Source organism: Pseudonaja textilis, chromosome 4 (genome assembly GCF_049901715.1).
Source record: "Pseudonaja textilis isolate UNSWEBS1 chromosome 4, rPseTex1.2, whole genome shotgun sequence".
NCBI lineage: Eukaryota > Metazoa > Chordata > Lepidosauria > Squamata > Elapidae > Pseudonaja > Pseudonaja textilis.
Window position 1 is genome coordinate 13,639,364 of NC_141993.1, and position 17,965 is coordinate 13,657,328.

General features: G+C 41.0%; 1 protein-coding gene across 17 annotated transcripts in view; it reads left to right on the forward strand.

The window, feature by feature from the left end:
* CAMK2G (calcium/calmodulin dependent protein kinase II gamma) overlaps positions 1-17,965 on the forward strand; it is a 191,671-nt gene that overhangs the window by 158,876 nt on the left and 14,830 nt on the right. For 5 of the 17 annotated variants that reach the window (XM_087932278.1, XM_087932281.1, XM_087932279.1 and 2 more), the window contains 4 exons: positions 5,113-5,145; positions 13,112-13,180; positions 14,433-14,477; positions 16,206-16,254. In XM_087932278.1, coding sequence (XP_087788404.1) covers positions 5,113-5,145; positions 13,112-13,180; positions 14,433-14,477; positions 16,206-16,254 — 196 coding nt within the window. The remainder of the gene's footprint in view (positions 1-5,112; positions 5,146-13,111; positions 13,181-14,432; positions 14,478-16,205; positions 16,255-17,965) is intronic. The other 12 variants (XM_026710952.2, XM_026710954.2, XM_026710956.2 and 9 more) reach the window with 3 other exon arrangements.

Consider the following 17,965-nt stretch of genomic DNA (forward strand, 5'->3'; position numbering starts at 1 on the left):
CAAATAAGAATGATCATTGCCATGGTCTTTGTCTCTGTGGTTCTGTCTGTAGGTAGGTTTCTCCTGCTTTGCTCTAGAACAGCAGTCGCCAACTGGTGGGCCGCGGCCAACTGGTGGGCCGCGGCCCACTGGTGGGCTGTGAGAAAATTTTGGTGGGCCGCAGAGAAATCTCAGCCGCAGAGCACCCCCCAAAGCAATTAATCCAGGCTGTGCAGAAACACAAGGCTGCGCCTCCCACATGGCCCACGGGAACCCTCTCCGCCCACTCAGTCCTTACCCAGCAAACTTGCCTGCTAAGTTGCTATTTTTCTTTTTTCCAACCATCATCTGTTCTGCTGTGCCAGGAGATTTAGATTAGCTAGGAAGCAGGAAATGGTTGGCTTTCTTGATTTCTAGCTAGTCTTTAGATCTTCGGCTTTGCTTTTAAGCACAGCCAAACCTCCCTTAGGACTGAAGGTTCTATTATTCAGTGCAGACTCAAGGCAAGCAAATTTGAGAGACTGAGCTAGCCGATGACCGATAGATCACTGAATGATTCTGTGAGCAACTCAAGCTGCCTGTCTGCTTTGCCTGATTTGGGGTAAAAGTTGCTCATTTTTTAATAAAAAATTCAATATTTACATACATGGTGTGTTGTGAGTTAATTTTGTGAGTTTTCTTGCAAGCAAATTTTATGTGACAGACTGAGCTAGCCAATGGCAGATAGATCTCTGAATGAATCTGTGATTCTGTGAACAACTCAATCTGCCTGCTTTGCCTGATTTTGGGTAAAAGTTGCTCTTTTTTAATAAAAAAAATTCAATATTTATATAAATATTTATAATATTTACATACAAGCCATGCCCAGCCAGTCACATGACTACCAAGCCACACCCACAAATTAGGCCATGCCCACAGAACCAGTTAGTGGTCCCTGGGATTTAAAATTACGAGTTTGGTGGTCCCTGAGGTCCAAAAGGTTGGCGACCCCTGCTCTAGAAGGCTTAATATGGGGCAGCAGAGAAAGGAAGCTATCTCAGTTTATGTGGTACAAGTGGAAATAGGGGTGCAAATGGGTTTATAACATGAGTTCTAAGCAAAATTGGGAAGATGTTGCAGATATAAGTATTAGTAGATTCTGAAAAAGGAAGAGAAAAGTGGCATGATTTGGGTGGACTAAACCAGAGATCTCCAAACTTGGCAACTTTAAGACTTGTGGATTTCAACTCCCAGAATTCCTCAGCCATCATATCTGGCTGAGGAATTCTGGGAATTGAAGTCCACAAGTCTTAAAGTTGCCAAGCTTGGGGACCCTGGACTAAACCATAACTCGGACCTTGAATAAGCATGGTGCAGGACAGATTTAGGGAAGGAAATATCATCCCCCTCATTGGCATCATGGTAGAATAATTTCGGTCTCTACACAGTTCTTAAGGAATGGTCTTTCTTTTTCCCTGCCATGTTGATATTTCTCCTATTTTTCTCCCTGATTTCTCACACAGCACAAGAAACGGAGAAGCTCATAAATTTTAGCTTTATCAGATGAAATATCTATTCCATGTACTTTTCATTCATATCCAGTCCCTCCTTGTAGGACATATATGCCATCTGATCAGTCCTATCTGCCCCCTGTTTGCAATTATCTTTCATAAGTATTTGTCTTTCTATACAAATATTACAGAGAATTAGAGTCATGGAATCATAGGGCTGGAAGGAACCTTGGAGGTTTAGACAGATGGAAGGGACCGTGGAGGTCTTCTAGTCCAACCCGCTGGCCCAAGCAGGAGATCCTACACCATTTCTGACAGAGGGCAGTCCAGTCTCTTCTTGAAAGCTTCCAGTGATCTTCTAGTCTAACTCTACCCAAGGCTCAGACAAATGGTTATTCAATCTTTTCTTGAAGATTTCCTGCCATGGAGCACTCACAACTCTGAGAGGAAAGCTGTTTCATTGTAATTGTTGTCACTATCAGGAAGTTTCTCCTTAATTCCAGGCTGGCTCTTCCTTTGATGAGTTTCTACCCATTGCTTCTTGTCCTGCCCTAAGGTGCTTTGGAGAATTAGTGGATCATCTTCTCCTTGTGACAACCCCTCAAATACCAGAAGACAGCTATCACCTTATCAGGGAAATGAGTGGCATAAAAATATAATCAATAAAATTAAATCATGCCACCCCTAATCCGTCTCTTCATTAGGCTAGACCACGGGTGTCAAAACATACCGTGTCACGTTGCCATGCGGTGACATATTGCAATGATTTTTCCCTTCGTGGAGCTGGGGTGGGCGTGGCCTATGCATGACACATCAAGCCCGCAGGCCATCAGTTTGACACCCCTGGGCTAGACATACCTAGTTCTCTCAATTGTTCGTCATATGGTTGAGCATCTAGATTCCTTATAATCTGCGTTGCTCTTCTCTGCACTCTTTCTAGGTTCTCAGTGCCTTTTTGTATCGTGGCAACCAGAATTAGATGCAATTTTCCAAGTGTGATCTCACTAATGTGGTATAGAGTGGTACCATCACTTATTGTGATCTTGATGCTATCCCTCTGTTGATGCAACCTAGGACTGCATTGGGGTTTTTTTTTTATCAGCTGCAGCGCACTGCTGGTTCATACTTCATTGGTGGCCCACTATGACATCTAGATCCCTCTCACATTTACTATTGTTGAGCCAGGTGCTGTTCGTTCTACACCCGTGCATTTGGTTCTTCCTGCTTTAAGTGCAGGATGTTACTTTTCTCCCACTAAACTGCATCTTGTTGGATAGGGCTTAATGCTCAATTCTGTCAAGATGCAAATTCGGTGAGTTCCCCTTCTGTCTCCTCATCTGTATCACTTATGAAGATGCTGAACATCACTGGGCCCAAGAGGGAATGTGGAGGTACCACACGCTTCTCTCCGTGTAGATGTAGTTCAGTTAAGGACTACACGCTGAGGGCAGTTGGTCAGTCAGCTGCGAATCCAACTGAAGATGGTACTATCTATCCCACATTGTTCTATCTTACCAAGAAGTAGGCTGTGCTCTACTTTGTCAAATGCCTTATATTAAAATCTAAGTAGATTATATCCACAGCATTTCCCTGATCCACTAATTTAGCTACTTTATCAAAGAAGGCCATAAGATTTGTCTGGCAAGATCTGTTTTTAACAAACTCATGCTGATTTCTAGTAATTGTTTTGTTCATTTCTAGATGCTCACAAATTTGCAGCTTGATTATCTTTTCTAGGATTTTTGCAGGTATTGATGGTAAGCTGGAACCACTTTTCCTCTGTCTTGGAATCATATACCTGCAGCTCTTTTTGAGTCCTGCAGTTCCCTCTTGCCGTTGCTTCAGGAGCTCCAAAAGATTTTGTTCAGTAGTTCTGAGATCACATCTTTCAGCTCTTTCAGTATCCTGGGTTGTAAACTATCTGATTCAGGTGTTTTCAGTTTGTCAAAATGGGTAGGTGGGGTTTTTTTTAACCTATTTTGATTTGCATGCCTGTTCTATCTCTCATTGTGCTGCTTTTGATAAGTTGGGCTATTTTTTTTCCTTTTGCATAAAGACAGATGCAAAGGAGGAATTAAGCAGGTCTACTTTCTCCCTCCTGCCCATCATCTTCTTGCTAGCTTCTTCCATTAGTAGACATTATTTCCTTAATATTTCTTGTTCCTTACATATTGAAATAGACTTTTTTTTGTTATTTTCAGCATGTGTTCATTCTGAGCCTTAGTTTTCCTGACTGCACCTCTGCAATTGAGGCTATTTGCTGGCATTCTGTTTTAGTTACATTTCTCTGTTTCCATTTTTCACACTTGTCCTTTTTGCCCCTCAGTTTGTCAGACAGCTCTTTGTGCAGTCATGCACATGGTCTCATCTGGTGTCTCTTGTTTTCATTTCTCTGTGGTATTGTTTTTGTTTGGGCCTTTAGTATTTTTTCCCAGAGCTTCCCATGCATCCTGATCTGTTTTTCCTTCTAGGAATTCCATCCATGGAATCCTTCCTCGTCTTTGTCTTCGTTTGTTTAAATCAGCTCTCTTAAAGTCTAAAATAGGGGTGTCAAACTCATGGCCCACGGGCCGGATGCATCACATGCTGCTCACCCATTTCAGCGAAGTGGGAAAAAGTCACAATACATGACAACGTGACACCACGAGATTGACACCCCTGGCCTAAAACATTAGTCTGCCTGCATTCAGCTGCCAGTGCTTGCATAATAGTGAATTCTAATATGACAGGCTCGCTTTCCTCCAAAGTTCCTATAACATCTACTCCTTCAGTCATTTCATCTCTGTTAGTTAGGATTAAGTCCAGTATAGCTGACCCTTTAGTTCCTACCTACACCTGCTTGGTGACAAAGTTGTCAACTAGGCACATCAGAACCTTGTTCAATCTCCTACTTGCTGCAAAGTCCGTTTTCCAGTTGATGTCCCCCCATTACTACAGTGGTGTGTTTCCTGCACACCTCAGCTAACCAATTAATAAAATTAGTTAAAATTACTGAAGAGTAGTGGCTAAATGTAAAATGCTGAATGGATCTTTTTCACATGGCGTCATGTGTTTTCTAGATCTGTGTATTTGTGCTTATCTTGGAATTATAAAACAAACTCATAATTACTACAGACACCTCCTCAGTCATTGCAATAATCAAGCCTTCCTCACCTGAGTGAGAAGATACATGATTGCTATATACCTGTCAGGAACTAATCACTTGAAAGTAGAGGATCCAAAATTCCGTAGATCAAATATTAGTGTTCATGAATCAATATGATAAAAACATTTTTACAGGTAGATGTTGAATAAAATACTTTTTGATGGACATTGTATCATCTTAATAATTTGCAGGACAAACAACTCTTCCAACAATAGGACCCAATTTGAAAAACGATGGTCCTCTGGTTTGAGTCTTTCCTGCGTCACACTGGCTACATTGTTTGCCATTTTGCTACGCTTGGAATTTTTTATATCCAGGTTTCTAGTACTATTATATAACTGCTGGCTTTCATGAGCTCATATTTGTGGCATTTGGTTCCTTTCTTAAAGGAACATGATTGGCAGCAGGGCTCTGCTGATGCATAAGTGCCAACATTTTCTTTGCTTCTCTTCTCATCTCTTCTTTCCTTCTCTTTCCTCCTTTCAATGGTGTGCCCAGAAAAGGAAGTCAAGCTCCAGCGTACATTTGATGGTGAGCTCCTCCCATGAACTGCTTGTAACCCTGTTTAATCACCATTCTCATGCCATGCACGTCCAGCTTGTGCTCATCACCTCACATAGCATGTCTGGGCAAGGGGAGGCGGTTGGTTGAAGGGAGAGACATCTTGCACTTCAAAAAGCTCATGTTCCCACAAAAAGGGGGCGAAACAGAGTAAGAAACAGTCTCCCACATGCTATTACTCTGCCTGCCCTTTGGTGTCAGGGCTGTTTTGTTGCAGAAATGCTGTAATGGGCAGCGCTAGTTGAAACATCCTTACTGGTAAATAGCCCTGCTCCCGTTGGAACAGTCTTTTCTGGTATGTGGGTGTAGCTCTATGGGAAGTTCGCAGCTACCCTCCGCTACCCTTCCAAGAATTTTAAACAAACATCTTGTGGAATTCAACCATTCTCATATCTCTCTTCTTCTTCTTTCCCATCAAATTTCAAAATTATAAGGTTGGCATTAATGCCAACATTAGTTGGCATTAATCAAAGTTCATCATTCTTCCCATTCATTTTTTTCTTCATATGAATGTGTATGTTCCCTGGGATGTGTTGGATACATAATACAATCAGGTATGATTGTTCTATGTCATTTGTGATGCTGTAGCCTTTGCCTCTTTGAGGCTCAATTTGGATGAAATCAACATTGTTGCTTTGTGTTAGCTGAGTATTTTGAATCCTTGCAAGATAGCAGGTATTTTAAAAGCAAGCTACATCAAACGGTAGATTATTTCAAGAGAAAATGATTCTCAGTCATCCATCCATCTGTACTTAGTGATGGCAAAGCAAAGTACCTTTTATCAATTATTTTTGTGATCTTGTGTGATTATTTTTAGTCTCCCTTTTCTCATGCACTTTTCAGAAATGTCAGATATGTTTGATATGACACAGTACCTGATGTTGAAACATAAATGACATGTTGGGTTAGCACTTAACAGAACGTCCTCCTCACAAAAAGGCAAGACAGGGGACAATATGATCATTTCTAACTGGTCTTTAGAGATTCAGCCCTTGGGAATGACTCTCAGCCCCTGAATTCCTGGGTATCTTTACTTTAAGAAGTGCTAATAATTTTTCTCACTCTCAATACTGGAATAGAAAAGAAATCTGGCAAAGGTGAATTCAAGAATGAAAACACACACCAAGTATCATAAGGTTCAGAATGAGAGCTGGGGCATTAAGAATGCAAACTATCTCATTAAGAAAGAGTCTGGTAGTCAATTTTTAGGCTAACAATTTTATGAGCCTTAAATAAAATTATTAATTTCAGAAATTCTACCAAAGTTTGAATTTTGGTTGTATCCCCTTCCCCTAATATAGTATTGTGAATCCCATCTTAACTGAATTATTTAATAATATACTGCACTTGCTGGCTTGTGTCAGTTTTTAATGCCTAGGTGTGGCCATGAGTAATGAAGCAATTACTATATTCAAGAAATATGGTCTCAAAATCAAGCCACGGTAGGAGTCCAGTGCAGCCAGTAACATCTAACAAATGCAACTAGCAAAGGGAGAAGCTGGTTGCTGTTTTTATTTCAAGATTTATATAGCTGAATGAGCTCTTTGAGCATGCACACTTACCTTTGATCAAGGTCATTAGCAAGGAAACTTGAAATCTTATTTTTCATCCTTCACCTCTTAGTGGCACTTTCCAAAGGAATACAGCAGCATTAGTTTTAGCCTTTGTTCCACAGCCATCACCAGTAGAACATCTAGGTTGTCCTCCAAATCTCATTCAGTGGCTCCAAAATATGCATCAAAGTTATAATATGGTGGCCCTATCTGATAGTTGGCAAAGAGATTATTTGCTATGTCCTTCTTAACTCCTTGGCACAGTAAGTTCAACTCTTGTCTGTATATGTAATTTATTCATAAAATAATTCCAGAACTGAATGGGACATCAGAGGAGTCTACTCCTTAAAATGATTCCTATCCATATATGTAACTTGTACCTAGTAAACAGCAACTTGTCCTTCAGGGACTGAGCCTTCTTATATTTTTGTTTATCTAATTCATATAACCCCGCCCCCCAATCTCATAAGCCTGTGACTAGGCCTCCTACAACAAAGCTAAAAATTTAAGCAGATTATTTTCTACATCTGGCAGGGGATTCCAATTGAACAACCTATGACATGGCATTTCAGGACAAGATTTGAAAGCTGTATGTGTATATAGCTGTATATAGGCTAATTACTAGCCCAAGGCTGGAGCAAATACAGAGCATTTACTCTCCATCTGTTTATAGAGAAGCGATGCTATCCTGAACTGCATTCGTGTGCCTTTTCTTCATCAAGGAAGGGTACATAATGGCTTCTTTTGCTAAATGCCAGACCAAGAAAATGGGCAGCATATTTTCGGTTCCGTTTATTGGCACTAACTAAATCTGGTCATATTGTTAGAAACTGCCCATGATAAACATACCTGACAAGGCAGAATATTATATCCTTTCCTATCAGATTTTTCTACTATGACAGTGGAATTGAGAACAAAAGACATAAATATTGGTGACACACATAATTCTTGACACAATGACAGTGCAATCTTGGTAGTAATACAGCCACCAAAAGTATCTTGCATCATGCTACCTAGTTTTATTATGAAATGTGTGCAAGAAAACAACAAGGCTCAGAGAGCACCAAGGACCCCACAAAAGTATCTTCTATCACAGTTTGTAAGATTTATTCCATCTGATAGCAGTGAGTCATAGTGGCATCAGCTGTAACGGTTGAGATGTTCAGATGGAATCCTAGCCATATTTTTAATGTTTTAGTGACAGCTCACCAATAAGATGTATTTGGGAGATCTTCATGAGTTGATGCAGCTGAGCATTGCAGGCTTTAAGGGGTTAAGAAGCTTAGGCATTAAGTTGTTCCACTAGCTTCACACAGGGATGATCGCATTTCACACTTGCGTTGTTTACTTTGTGTTTTGACTAAAACCTTGAAGGCACAAAAGGCATGCATTTAGATGAGAATAATTCTATGTCCAGGAATTTATTTTGAGTACCAGGAATGAATAGAATTCATAGCCATTTTGACAGGCAGTCTTAAAATGTTTTGATGAGCTGTTAATTACATATTTGGGGTAAGTTGAAACCTATGTTTGCACGTGCAAAACGTAGTCACGAAATGGTAGTAACACCAGTTGAATCCCACCCCCACCTATAGTGCTTGAAATGGTGCAAAACCAGTTAGGTTTCCCCAGATAAACATCTATTAGGTACTCAACATTTCCAATCGTTCCTTGTAAGTTTTTTTTTCAAGCTCCTTATCATTCTAGCATCTCCCATTTGGACTCATTATTTTGTAGATATGGTGGGATCAAGGCAGAATAGTGACTTCTTAAATACTTTTTTGCATGCAGTTATGCTTTTTAAACATGCAAACTTACTTTGATTTTTTTTTCTTTTTACATTTGATTTTCCAACACTCTCTAAGCCAAGAAATGGAGGATGCTACTTTATCAAGGTTAGAGAAGGGCCTGCTAGTCAAGCCAGACTGGGACAAGAGATGCTGGATTAGATGGCAGAATTTTATTTTGGATAGGGCATAAAGGGATATAGGATGTCTGTGTTCACAGACACGTTCTTTCCTTTATTCATTCTGTGAACGAATGAAGACTCCCTTTCAAACCAGTTTGGAGGTATGCAATGTAGCTCACTTATCATATGAAAACCTGCCATGGGCTAATTCTCTCCTAGATCTCTTCAGAGCCTCCCACATTTTGAAGGTTTCTTTGAATGCAGGCAAAACAAAATGGAACATCCCTTGTATATATCTGTGCCAGGGATTCTGACGCATTGTAATGCCACATCTTCTAAAGGTGATAAATTGAGTTTGTATGGATTTTGTCCCCATTCATGGTTAATGTTGGGGGGTGGGAATAAAACTGGCATTTGCTTTTAATAATTACAGTGCATTTGAATTTGTGTATCCTGTGAAACAAAACTAGAACTTTGAGTTTATGAAACAAACCTATTAAAATACTACTAATGAAGTTTGTTAATGTACATTTCTACAGACATTTCAGAGACAACTGATGCATTATCATTTACCATTTCAGCAGAGTTGCAGGGGATTGTTTTCACAAGAAGCTGAATGCAGCTATCTGTAGCCAATATCCAGTCAAATCTTTGTTACATCCAAGGCCGGCAAAAGCAACCCATGAACCATCTGCATCAGTTAACAGATTGTTGCATGATCAGTAGATGTCAATATAATCTGCAGGAAAAAAATACCTTTGTTGAGTCCAGTTGTGCTAGCTCTCCCCTCCAAATATTTGAAATGTATTAAATATATTAAAGCTGTCATCAAAGCAAATTATAAAAAACATTATCAATGTAACAATGGATTTTAATGGATATAGAAGTCCAGGATGACGGGGTCAAGCCTTTTGAGGAGGGCCAGTAGTTTTGCCCAAGGGCTCAGATCATGCCCAGTGCCTGGTCTTTCTCTGGGATGTCGTACTCAGAACAGGTTGTGATCAAGCCCACAGGTGGTAGAACATACTTTTTGAGAAGTTGAGATGCATTCCAAAATAGATGATAACGGTAAAAAGTGTGCAAAGATATCAACAATTAAAAATAGCACAAATTTGTGAACTTATTCAACCAGACACACATGCACACCATTGTACTTTATATTCTTCCTAAGCCCTGTCATTTTTATTGCATGTCCATTAGAGTAGCAGCAATTGCAATGACAACAGGCTATACGAGTAGGACTGGATTTTGAGATGACGAGAAAGTAACAACATATAACTAAATTTAAAAAAAATTACAGAAGATGTGAAAGGGTGTAACATGTTCAGAACCAGCAATTTGTTGGATGGAGCATTTGGTGAACAAACTGACATTCCTTGCAGATCGGGGCCAATCCACCATCAGCACTACTTCTGGTTATCCTCATCATAAGCCTGCCATATTATGGAATCACCACATAAGAGTGAACTCTTTACTTTGATCTCATTCTGTGATGTTTTACCAGGAAATCATCCTGTATTGGGGAACAGGACTCAAGTTAGAGGGGCCTCCTTCATTGTCACTTTTACTTCCTTGGTTAGACTTCAGCCTAAAAGGAAGGGAAACCAGCTAGAAGTCTATTGGTAGGTTGTAATCCAGCTGTGATCTTAAAAATCTGTTCCCAGGCTATTTCCTTTTCCTTGTTTCTATCTTCACGTCTTTGTCTTAACACCAAACTACAATAAAACTACCAGTAGTTTTTTAAAAAACTCTCAGATATTCTCAATATGTGTAGAAAAAGAACAAGGGGATCGTTGCTCTCCATAGTAGTCCTTCAAAACTTCTCTCAAGGGTTTTCCTCAATGGTGGCTTCTTTTGGGGTGAAATGATGCAATCTGGGGCAGAGGCATCTTGGATAGGAAAGCTGAATGAGCACCACTGCCCAAGATGTCAGGAGTTACTTGGAAGCCCTGAGGCCTGATTAATTAAGGAGGGAGACCCGGACCAAGTGTGGCATCCCTCATAGAATGGCTGATTTTCTTAGACTTGTTCGAGCAAGAGTTGGCACTAACATCCAGGTAGAGTTCCTTTTCAGTACCAATTCCAAGGAGCTAATTCTAGGAATGAAGCCTTTTCTAAGTTTGGTTCTTCAAAGGGAGGCAGGTATTTGGAATACTTGCAAATTCTTAGGCAGAAATTTGAGAGGTCAGATCCCATGGATCCTCTGTCCTCTGTGTTTCTTTCATAATACTGAAGCAACAGATATCTTTATTTTCTATAGGCAGTGGTGGGATTCAAACGGTGTAACGACCGGTTCGCTGAGCGTGCACCAAACGTGCGCTATGCGCATGTGCATTGCATTTGAAAATAGCAAGACAACTTGCCTTTTACTCCAGCCCTGGTGAGTAAAAACAGCTGTGGCGTGGCAATCTGCACTGCCGTGCCAATCAGCTGGGCTTTAAATAAAGGAAATATAGGACAGAATGTAGGTGCTGCCCGTTGCCTAGGCCAGGCGAGTCAGGAGACTGAGGCCTTGGGGAAGCACTTTCCCTAAAAACAAAATGGCCACCCAGCAATTCTAAAATGGCCATCCACCATGCGGGGTGGCCCTGGGACGACCTAGCCACCGTCTTTGCTCCTTATGCTCTTCCCAGGCCCCGACCGATCGAATTAAGCTGGAACAGCTAAGAAGCGGCAAGAACAAAGCTTCGGAGTCAGCTGTAAAGCGGCTAGGCCGGCGGCAGCAACAGCAAAGTTGCGATCAGTGGGGCTGCATGAGAGGTTCCTCTGAATGTTCCCTGGGTCCGCAGTCCTTGCGCTACAGGGCCAAAGCCTCGGCATTGCAGGAGAGCGGATCACCGCTCTCCTGGAGGCAGAGCTCTACTGGATGCCCAGGAGCTGGATTTTAAATTTATTGCTATCTCTTTGAGTCCAAATTTTTCCTTTAGCTGTTTAAAAGTACTTCTTCCAGAGACTGCTCTCCGACAAGAAGCTGAGCCAAAAGATGGGTGGGCCAGCCAGAGGCTGGCTTGTTATACTGGCAGACTCAGCTCTCTGATGTCAGAAGGAGGAGCATAACCCATTCCTGGACTCTCCAGGTAGCGAGGATGAGAACTACGGGTTTGCCTGAACTGGTCTGTACTGGCTGAATCCCACCCCGTCTATAGGTGGTTCTTGCTTAACTACCATTTGTTTCAAAATTATGACAGTGTTGCATAAATGTTAGTTATGACTAGTCCTTGCAGCTGTTGCCATTGCAGTGCTCTCAAAATCAACATGCTGGTGCTTGGTAGCCCGCCTGAATGTATAACTGCCCCCACTCGTTGTCTTCTTCCTCTGGTGCTGTTGAAGCAGCCTGGCTGGGGTGGATGCTGGCCTTTAGTAGTGGAGTGCAGGGCAGCCCAAAGGGCAGAGATGGGGTAAGATTGGTGGGGGAACCGAGGCAGGAGCAAGCACAGCATCGTGGGGGAGCCTCATCTGGGGAAGGGAGCTTGCTGGACCCAGCTGGGGAGGAGACAACAGGATGGAGCCATCAGTTTGTGCAGGATTGTTTCTCCCAACGACTATCCCCTCTGGTCCTAATTAGGGTTCTTTAAGCGAGGACTGCCTGTAGAGGGCATCATTTTTCTGTTTTACATTATTACTATTCACAGCACTGCTCTTAAATATTTGAGAAATTCATAATAATTGTTTTTTTATGTCACTGTATATGAAAAGCTTTAAAATGGGGAATTGGGCTTGGTACCTGTTGAAATGTGCCGTTGCAAAGAAGAAGATCTGGAAGAGCCTTGATTCTGTCACAGGCCCCCCTCCTCCCCCCAAAAGAGCGTGATGGCGGGAGTTCTGTATCCAGATGCTTTTTTTGCTCATTACATTTTACTTGGAGGTTGTTATTTTGTCCTGCATTTATCATAGGTGTTGTAAGAAGCTGTTTGGAATTCCTAGGTAATCCAGCCCTCGATGGGGCTACATCCACTTAGTCCTACTGAATGCAACAGGCTTTCAGGCATGGTTACAGGCCGGTGCAAAGCAAATTTGTTCTGTAACTTTCAGCCCAGTAATGAAGCCTCCCTTTTCGGTATTAAGTCCTACAGGTGAACCTGAAGGTGCCTTGGCTCACTTGCTAACCTCTTCTTACAAAATGCACACCTGGATCTGCCCAGCTGACTTCGCTTCATCTAAATATGTTCCTTTTTCTTAATTCCTCCGCCCATTGGTTGATTTAAGTCTGTCTGGGGCAACTCATTTTCCTCCATAGACTTTGGGCCAACCGTCATTTTCATCTCCTCCTTTTCCCCATCCTCTCTAACTTTCGGGCATTATCGGTGGGAGGTGATAAATAAAGCAGTGCTTGTTATTGTCCTCCAGATCTCTTCTCTCATAGGGTTGATTTGGGAAGGGACTGAACTAATTTTTAGCAATAAATGTCATGTTGTTATGATTACTGCCCAAGGGGGGCAGAGCTAAAACTAAACCATCTGTTTTTCTGTCTTAGCCACAGACCAACAACAAAGCCAGTGTAGTAAGCCCAGCAAAAGAAACGCCCCCAGTGCAGATGTCCATGGTATCTTTCCCAACCATTTCTTTGTCCTTGCTTCATTTTTGGTCCTTTACCTTTGGCCAGAATGCTGCCTGTGTTGCTCTTTTGTTTTGGCTTAGTTCTGTCTGCACTCCCAAACATTATCCCAACTTTCCTTGCCAGTTGGAGGTGCCAAGTGCTCTAGTGTCTGTATGTGGGTCCTGCAGCTTGGCCAGACCCGAAGGAGGCCGTAGCAGAGTGGCCATCAGCATCCAGTCTCCAAGGAAGGAAGAAGGAAGGGAAAACTCTCCTGTGGTCTGATTTGCACAGGGTTTTTCGCTACTCCCCACTAACACTCTTGCTGAGGGCCACCCATTCCAAAGGCCCCTTTGCTGGCTGTCCTTAAAAACCGAGTGGTAGCCTTATGCGGTATCTGAGGGGAAAACGCGAGGGCATTATGCCCTCAGTCCTACTGCTGACGAGGGGGCACCTGAGGGCTCCCGGGGAACAAAACTGGATAAGGACAAGCCTCTCCATAATCATTCAGGAATGAGGGCCAGTGTAAGACCTTAGTGGGATTCTTAGAGACTGGATAGTTGCTTTTCATTCCCTGTAATGCTTTTTTCCCCTCTTGGGATATTTCATAATTTTCATTCCCACATACACAGTGTCTCCCATAACACACTGGCTTTAAAAGAGTTGCTTGTAAGTTGCTTAGCTATCTTCTTCTCTTAGTCATCCCATCTTGGCAACTCCATTTGAATCAAACATGAGATTTTGCCTATTCTCCGTGTAGTTCTTTGCTATGGCCTATACGGGTGCTTTTGTCGCCCATTGCGTGGGAAATTATGAATGTCCTTATAGAGAGAGAAATAATTCCAAGAAGCCCTGTGGGGAAGATATGGAGACAAAGCCATATGTTCAGCCTCTTTATTCTGAGTGAAGTTTTAAGTGAACATTTTCCTTTTATTTAATGAATTACAACAGTTTGCCCAAACTTTTTACTTGATAGTTGTAATGAGCTTTCAGATGAAATGTATAGATTTTTAGAATATGGAGAAATACACATGGCTTTGTCTCCTAGAAAATGTAGGTATTAGTGGGCCTTTTTGAGTAACTTTTGGGCTCTCCAAGGGAGTGGTTTGTGTATATCTATTATCTGCTCACACCATCCTCAGATAGAAATCTTGCGCTTTGTTCTTGTTTGTTATTTTGCTTTCCCAACAGATACTGCACAGAGAAGGAAACCTACTTTGAGCTAGATTTTGATTCTTTATTTCTGTCCTCTTTCAATTAGGAACCCCAAACGACTGTTGTCCACAATGCTAATGATGGCATAAAGGTAAGGTGAGATTCACAAAAGACCTCCATAATTCTGAACTGGCCTCTTCTTTATCATTTGAAATTGCATGCATTACCTAGGATTTACATTAGCCAAAGTTATATTTAATTAATTGTATAAACCTGCTAGAAAAGATGGTTGGCAAGTTTTTCCTGAGTCCTATGCTGTCTAACTGGCTTACCTCATTATTTAGATAGCTGGCATAACAAAAAAATTCATTTTATTTTGAAATATATCTATATTTATGGCTGATTTGGAAATTTCAATCAGAGATTTCTCCTTTTTTGATACAGAAATTATAATGCAAGCTACTAAAATACTAAACTTATTGAACATTTTCTTGTACTCCATTTTTATGCTTGGCACAAAATTGATACAAAATATAACTTTCCTACAAATTACAAATTAGGTGTGGTGTTTCTCATCATATGCAGTTTCAGTATAACTTCTCTTCCTGACCATGATTTCTTTTATTATTGTAAGCTTTCTTTTAATTGTGAACTTTGATCCATTTGACCCTGAATGTTATCCCATATAAAAGCTTGTAGTTGGGTTTTATTTTAAAGAAATCAAAATCTACAACATAATAATGTAGTTAGTTCCCCACTTACAACCATAATTGGACCCAGAATTTATGTTGTTAAGCAAGGCAGTTCTTAAGTGAGTCATACCCAATTTAACCATCTTTTTCCATAGGTTGTAAGTGAATCACTGCAGCTGTTAAGCCAACCCAGTTGTTAAGCATCCCCCATTGGTTTTGCTTATAAAGAAGTCGGCTGGGAAAGTTTGGGTTGCTGGGAGTCACACAATCATTGTGTGAGTCATACAGTTTGACCTCTAGGAGGAAAGCCCTGTGCCAGGCAGGCATCACTAGATTGATGTAAAAAAAGAATAAATATGAGGGCTATCCACAAAATAGATTACGTTTTCGTCTGGAGCAAGAAGGGGCGGAACTAGCGCGGCCATCTTTGGTCTGTGCATCCGCTGCTCAGTCTGCATCTAGTCGTGCTAGTGGGAGGTTCGTATCGTTGCCTGTTATTTCACAGCAAACGTTTGAAATGTGTGCTGCAATTGAAAATCCTTCGAGTTGTGAGGTGCGATCAGTGATAAGGCTTCTGTTGGTAAAAAAACATAAACCGATTGAAATTTTTCAGCAACTGTGTGAAGTGTACAGGGACAACATCATCACTGAAGGTGGAATGCGCCAATGGTGCATTCAGTTTAAAAATGGCCGAACTACGGCACTCGAGAAGTCCTGAATGCTTTCGCTTGGTGCAAGATCGGGGCTGTAGGGCGGATGAGGAAAAATCTCCCAATCGGTTTATGGTTTTTTGCCAACAGAAACCTTATCACTGATCACACCTCACAACTCACGGGATTTTCAATTGCAGCACACATTTCAAATGTTTGCTGTGAAATAACGGGCAACGATACGAACCTATTTTGTGGATAGCCCTCGTATATCCACAAAATTTCAGAGTATAGAAGATTACAGAAGGCATTCCATAATTTATCTGTAATTTAAACAATACTGTGGCTTGGAGATGTTGAGAGGCCAGTGCAATGAGGAAAGGGGCAATAAAAAATTACTAGTGGAATTTCAAAATAGTATATGGTATAAGACTGCATCAAATGAATGAAAGTTACCAAGTGTCCATTGTTCCTTCTCATCTGATTTTCTTGAAGAAGTCTGCCTGTCTTGTGAATGCTGATGTTTCTATCCTGCAGGGTTCTACAGAGAGCTGCAATACCACCACTGAAGATGAAGATTTGAAAGGTACATACAGCTAAAGAGAAAACAGAGCAAGGATCGCAGGGTCATTGGCAAAGCGGTTTTTTTCTATGCCAGCTTCTGTGCATAGAAAAGATTGATTGACGCCGTTTAAAGGAATAAGAGTTATTGTAATTCCTGTCTTCTGGATTTGCTGGTTTACTGACTGGGCATATTATTATTGTGGTCGGTTGCACAGTCAGCCAAATGTTTAAACTGGATTTGATAGTTTTATCTTCCTATTGAGTCCTTCCCAAGGACCTGAGATATTACTGTTATTTATTAAATTTACTTACCACCTGACTCTCAGCAGCTCTGGATGCTTTACAATTGTTAAAGACATTTAACACAAAAGCCCAGAAGGCAAAAAAAAACAATGATGGCTAAGAAAACACACACATATATTTCTTTATGTATGTAAACAACTTCATCATTGTTCTCATTTCTAATATTTAACCATTTAGGAATCTTATTGAATCTTGCTAGTAGTTTCCGGGAAAACAGATTTGCAGTATTTCTATGCAATGTGTAAAAACTATAGGATGAACTATTCACAGTTCAAGCTGCTATAATAGGCAAAACATTAATTTCCATTATTTACAGCATGTCATAATGAGTCCTTTAAACCGACCTTAACTTACTGACTAGAATTGAAGGAAAGTACTTGCGTTGTTCTGTGTGGATGTGATGCTTCTGGAGAGTTCTTATATCAAACTGTTCTTGCTTATCTATCAAGGCAAGCCCCTCAATTATGGAATTACATCTCCAATCATGCCCCCCATGCAAAAATCTGGATGATCACAGGGTGGCAGCACAGGGTCATAAAAGTGCAAATGCCTTGCTACCATCTAATGGGTAACTAGGTTGTACTAATCCACTGGTTGCCTTGTTCTCCCTTGTCTTTGGAAAAAGGGGTAGGGTGGGAAGTGGCAGAATCCGGCGAAAGCAGCATACAAGCTTGTAATGTTTTATAGGTCACTCCAAGTGATCAAAATCTTTTATTTCTAAACAGAAAACTAGATTGAGGGTCAGCCTGTTTTAAACAGGGTTCATGCCTCCCGAAACAACAGCTTTGGCGCATACCTGGGAGTCACTGTCTACGTTACTCATTTCTGAGCAGGTCATTTGGCATTGCTTACCTATACTTTGGTTCCCTTCCACTGTACTGTTCCGTACATTGAGCTACATTAGTAAAGTCACAATAAGTGGTTATGTTACTATATGATATTAAAAAATCTGAAGCGTTGGGCAACTTCACTGAGTATAATGAAGGTGTTGTTTTTAAGGAAAAATGACTTATGGGATGACTGTCACAGGATCTATTTCTCCCCTTATGAAACATCTGTAGTGGTGGAAGGAAGGCAGTGTTACACAGTTGGGGAAGCATCATCTTCACATTGTTCTTGTGAATTGCCTCTCTGTAGAATAATTAAAAATTAGACCTAAGCTGAGACAATTTCTTAGTTTCGCTTTACATAATTATCAAAAGGCCCCATGTTTGATCTTTCAAGGCTTTTACTTCAGGAATTTGAACATGAATCTCCCAAGCCTCAGAATCAAAAAAGTGAAGGGATCCTTGAATTTATTTGACCAACTTCTAACCTGACTAAGCTTAATGTTAACAAAGCCAGTCTCTATACTGTCAGTGTTTTGTTTCTTCCTCCAGTTCATATAACCACTAGACCAGTATTTGGTTGGTTGGCAACTTTAAGATGTG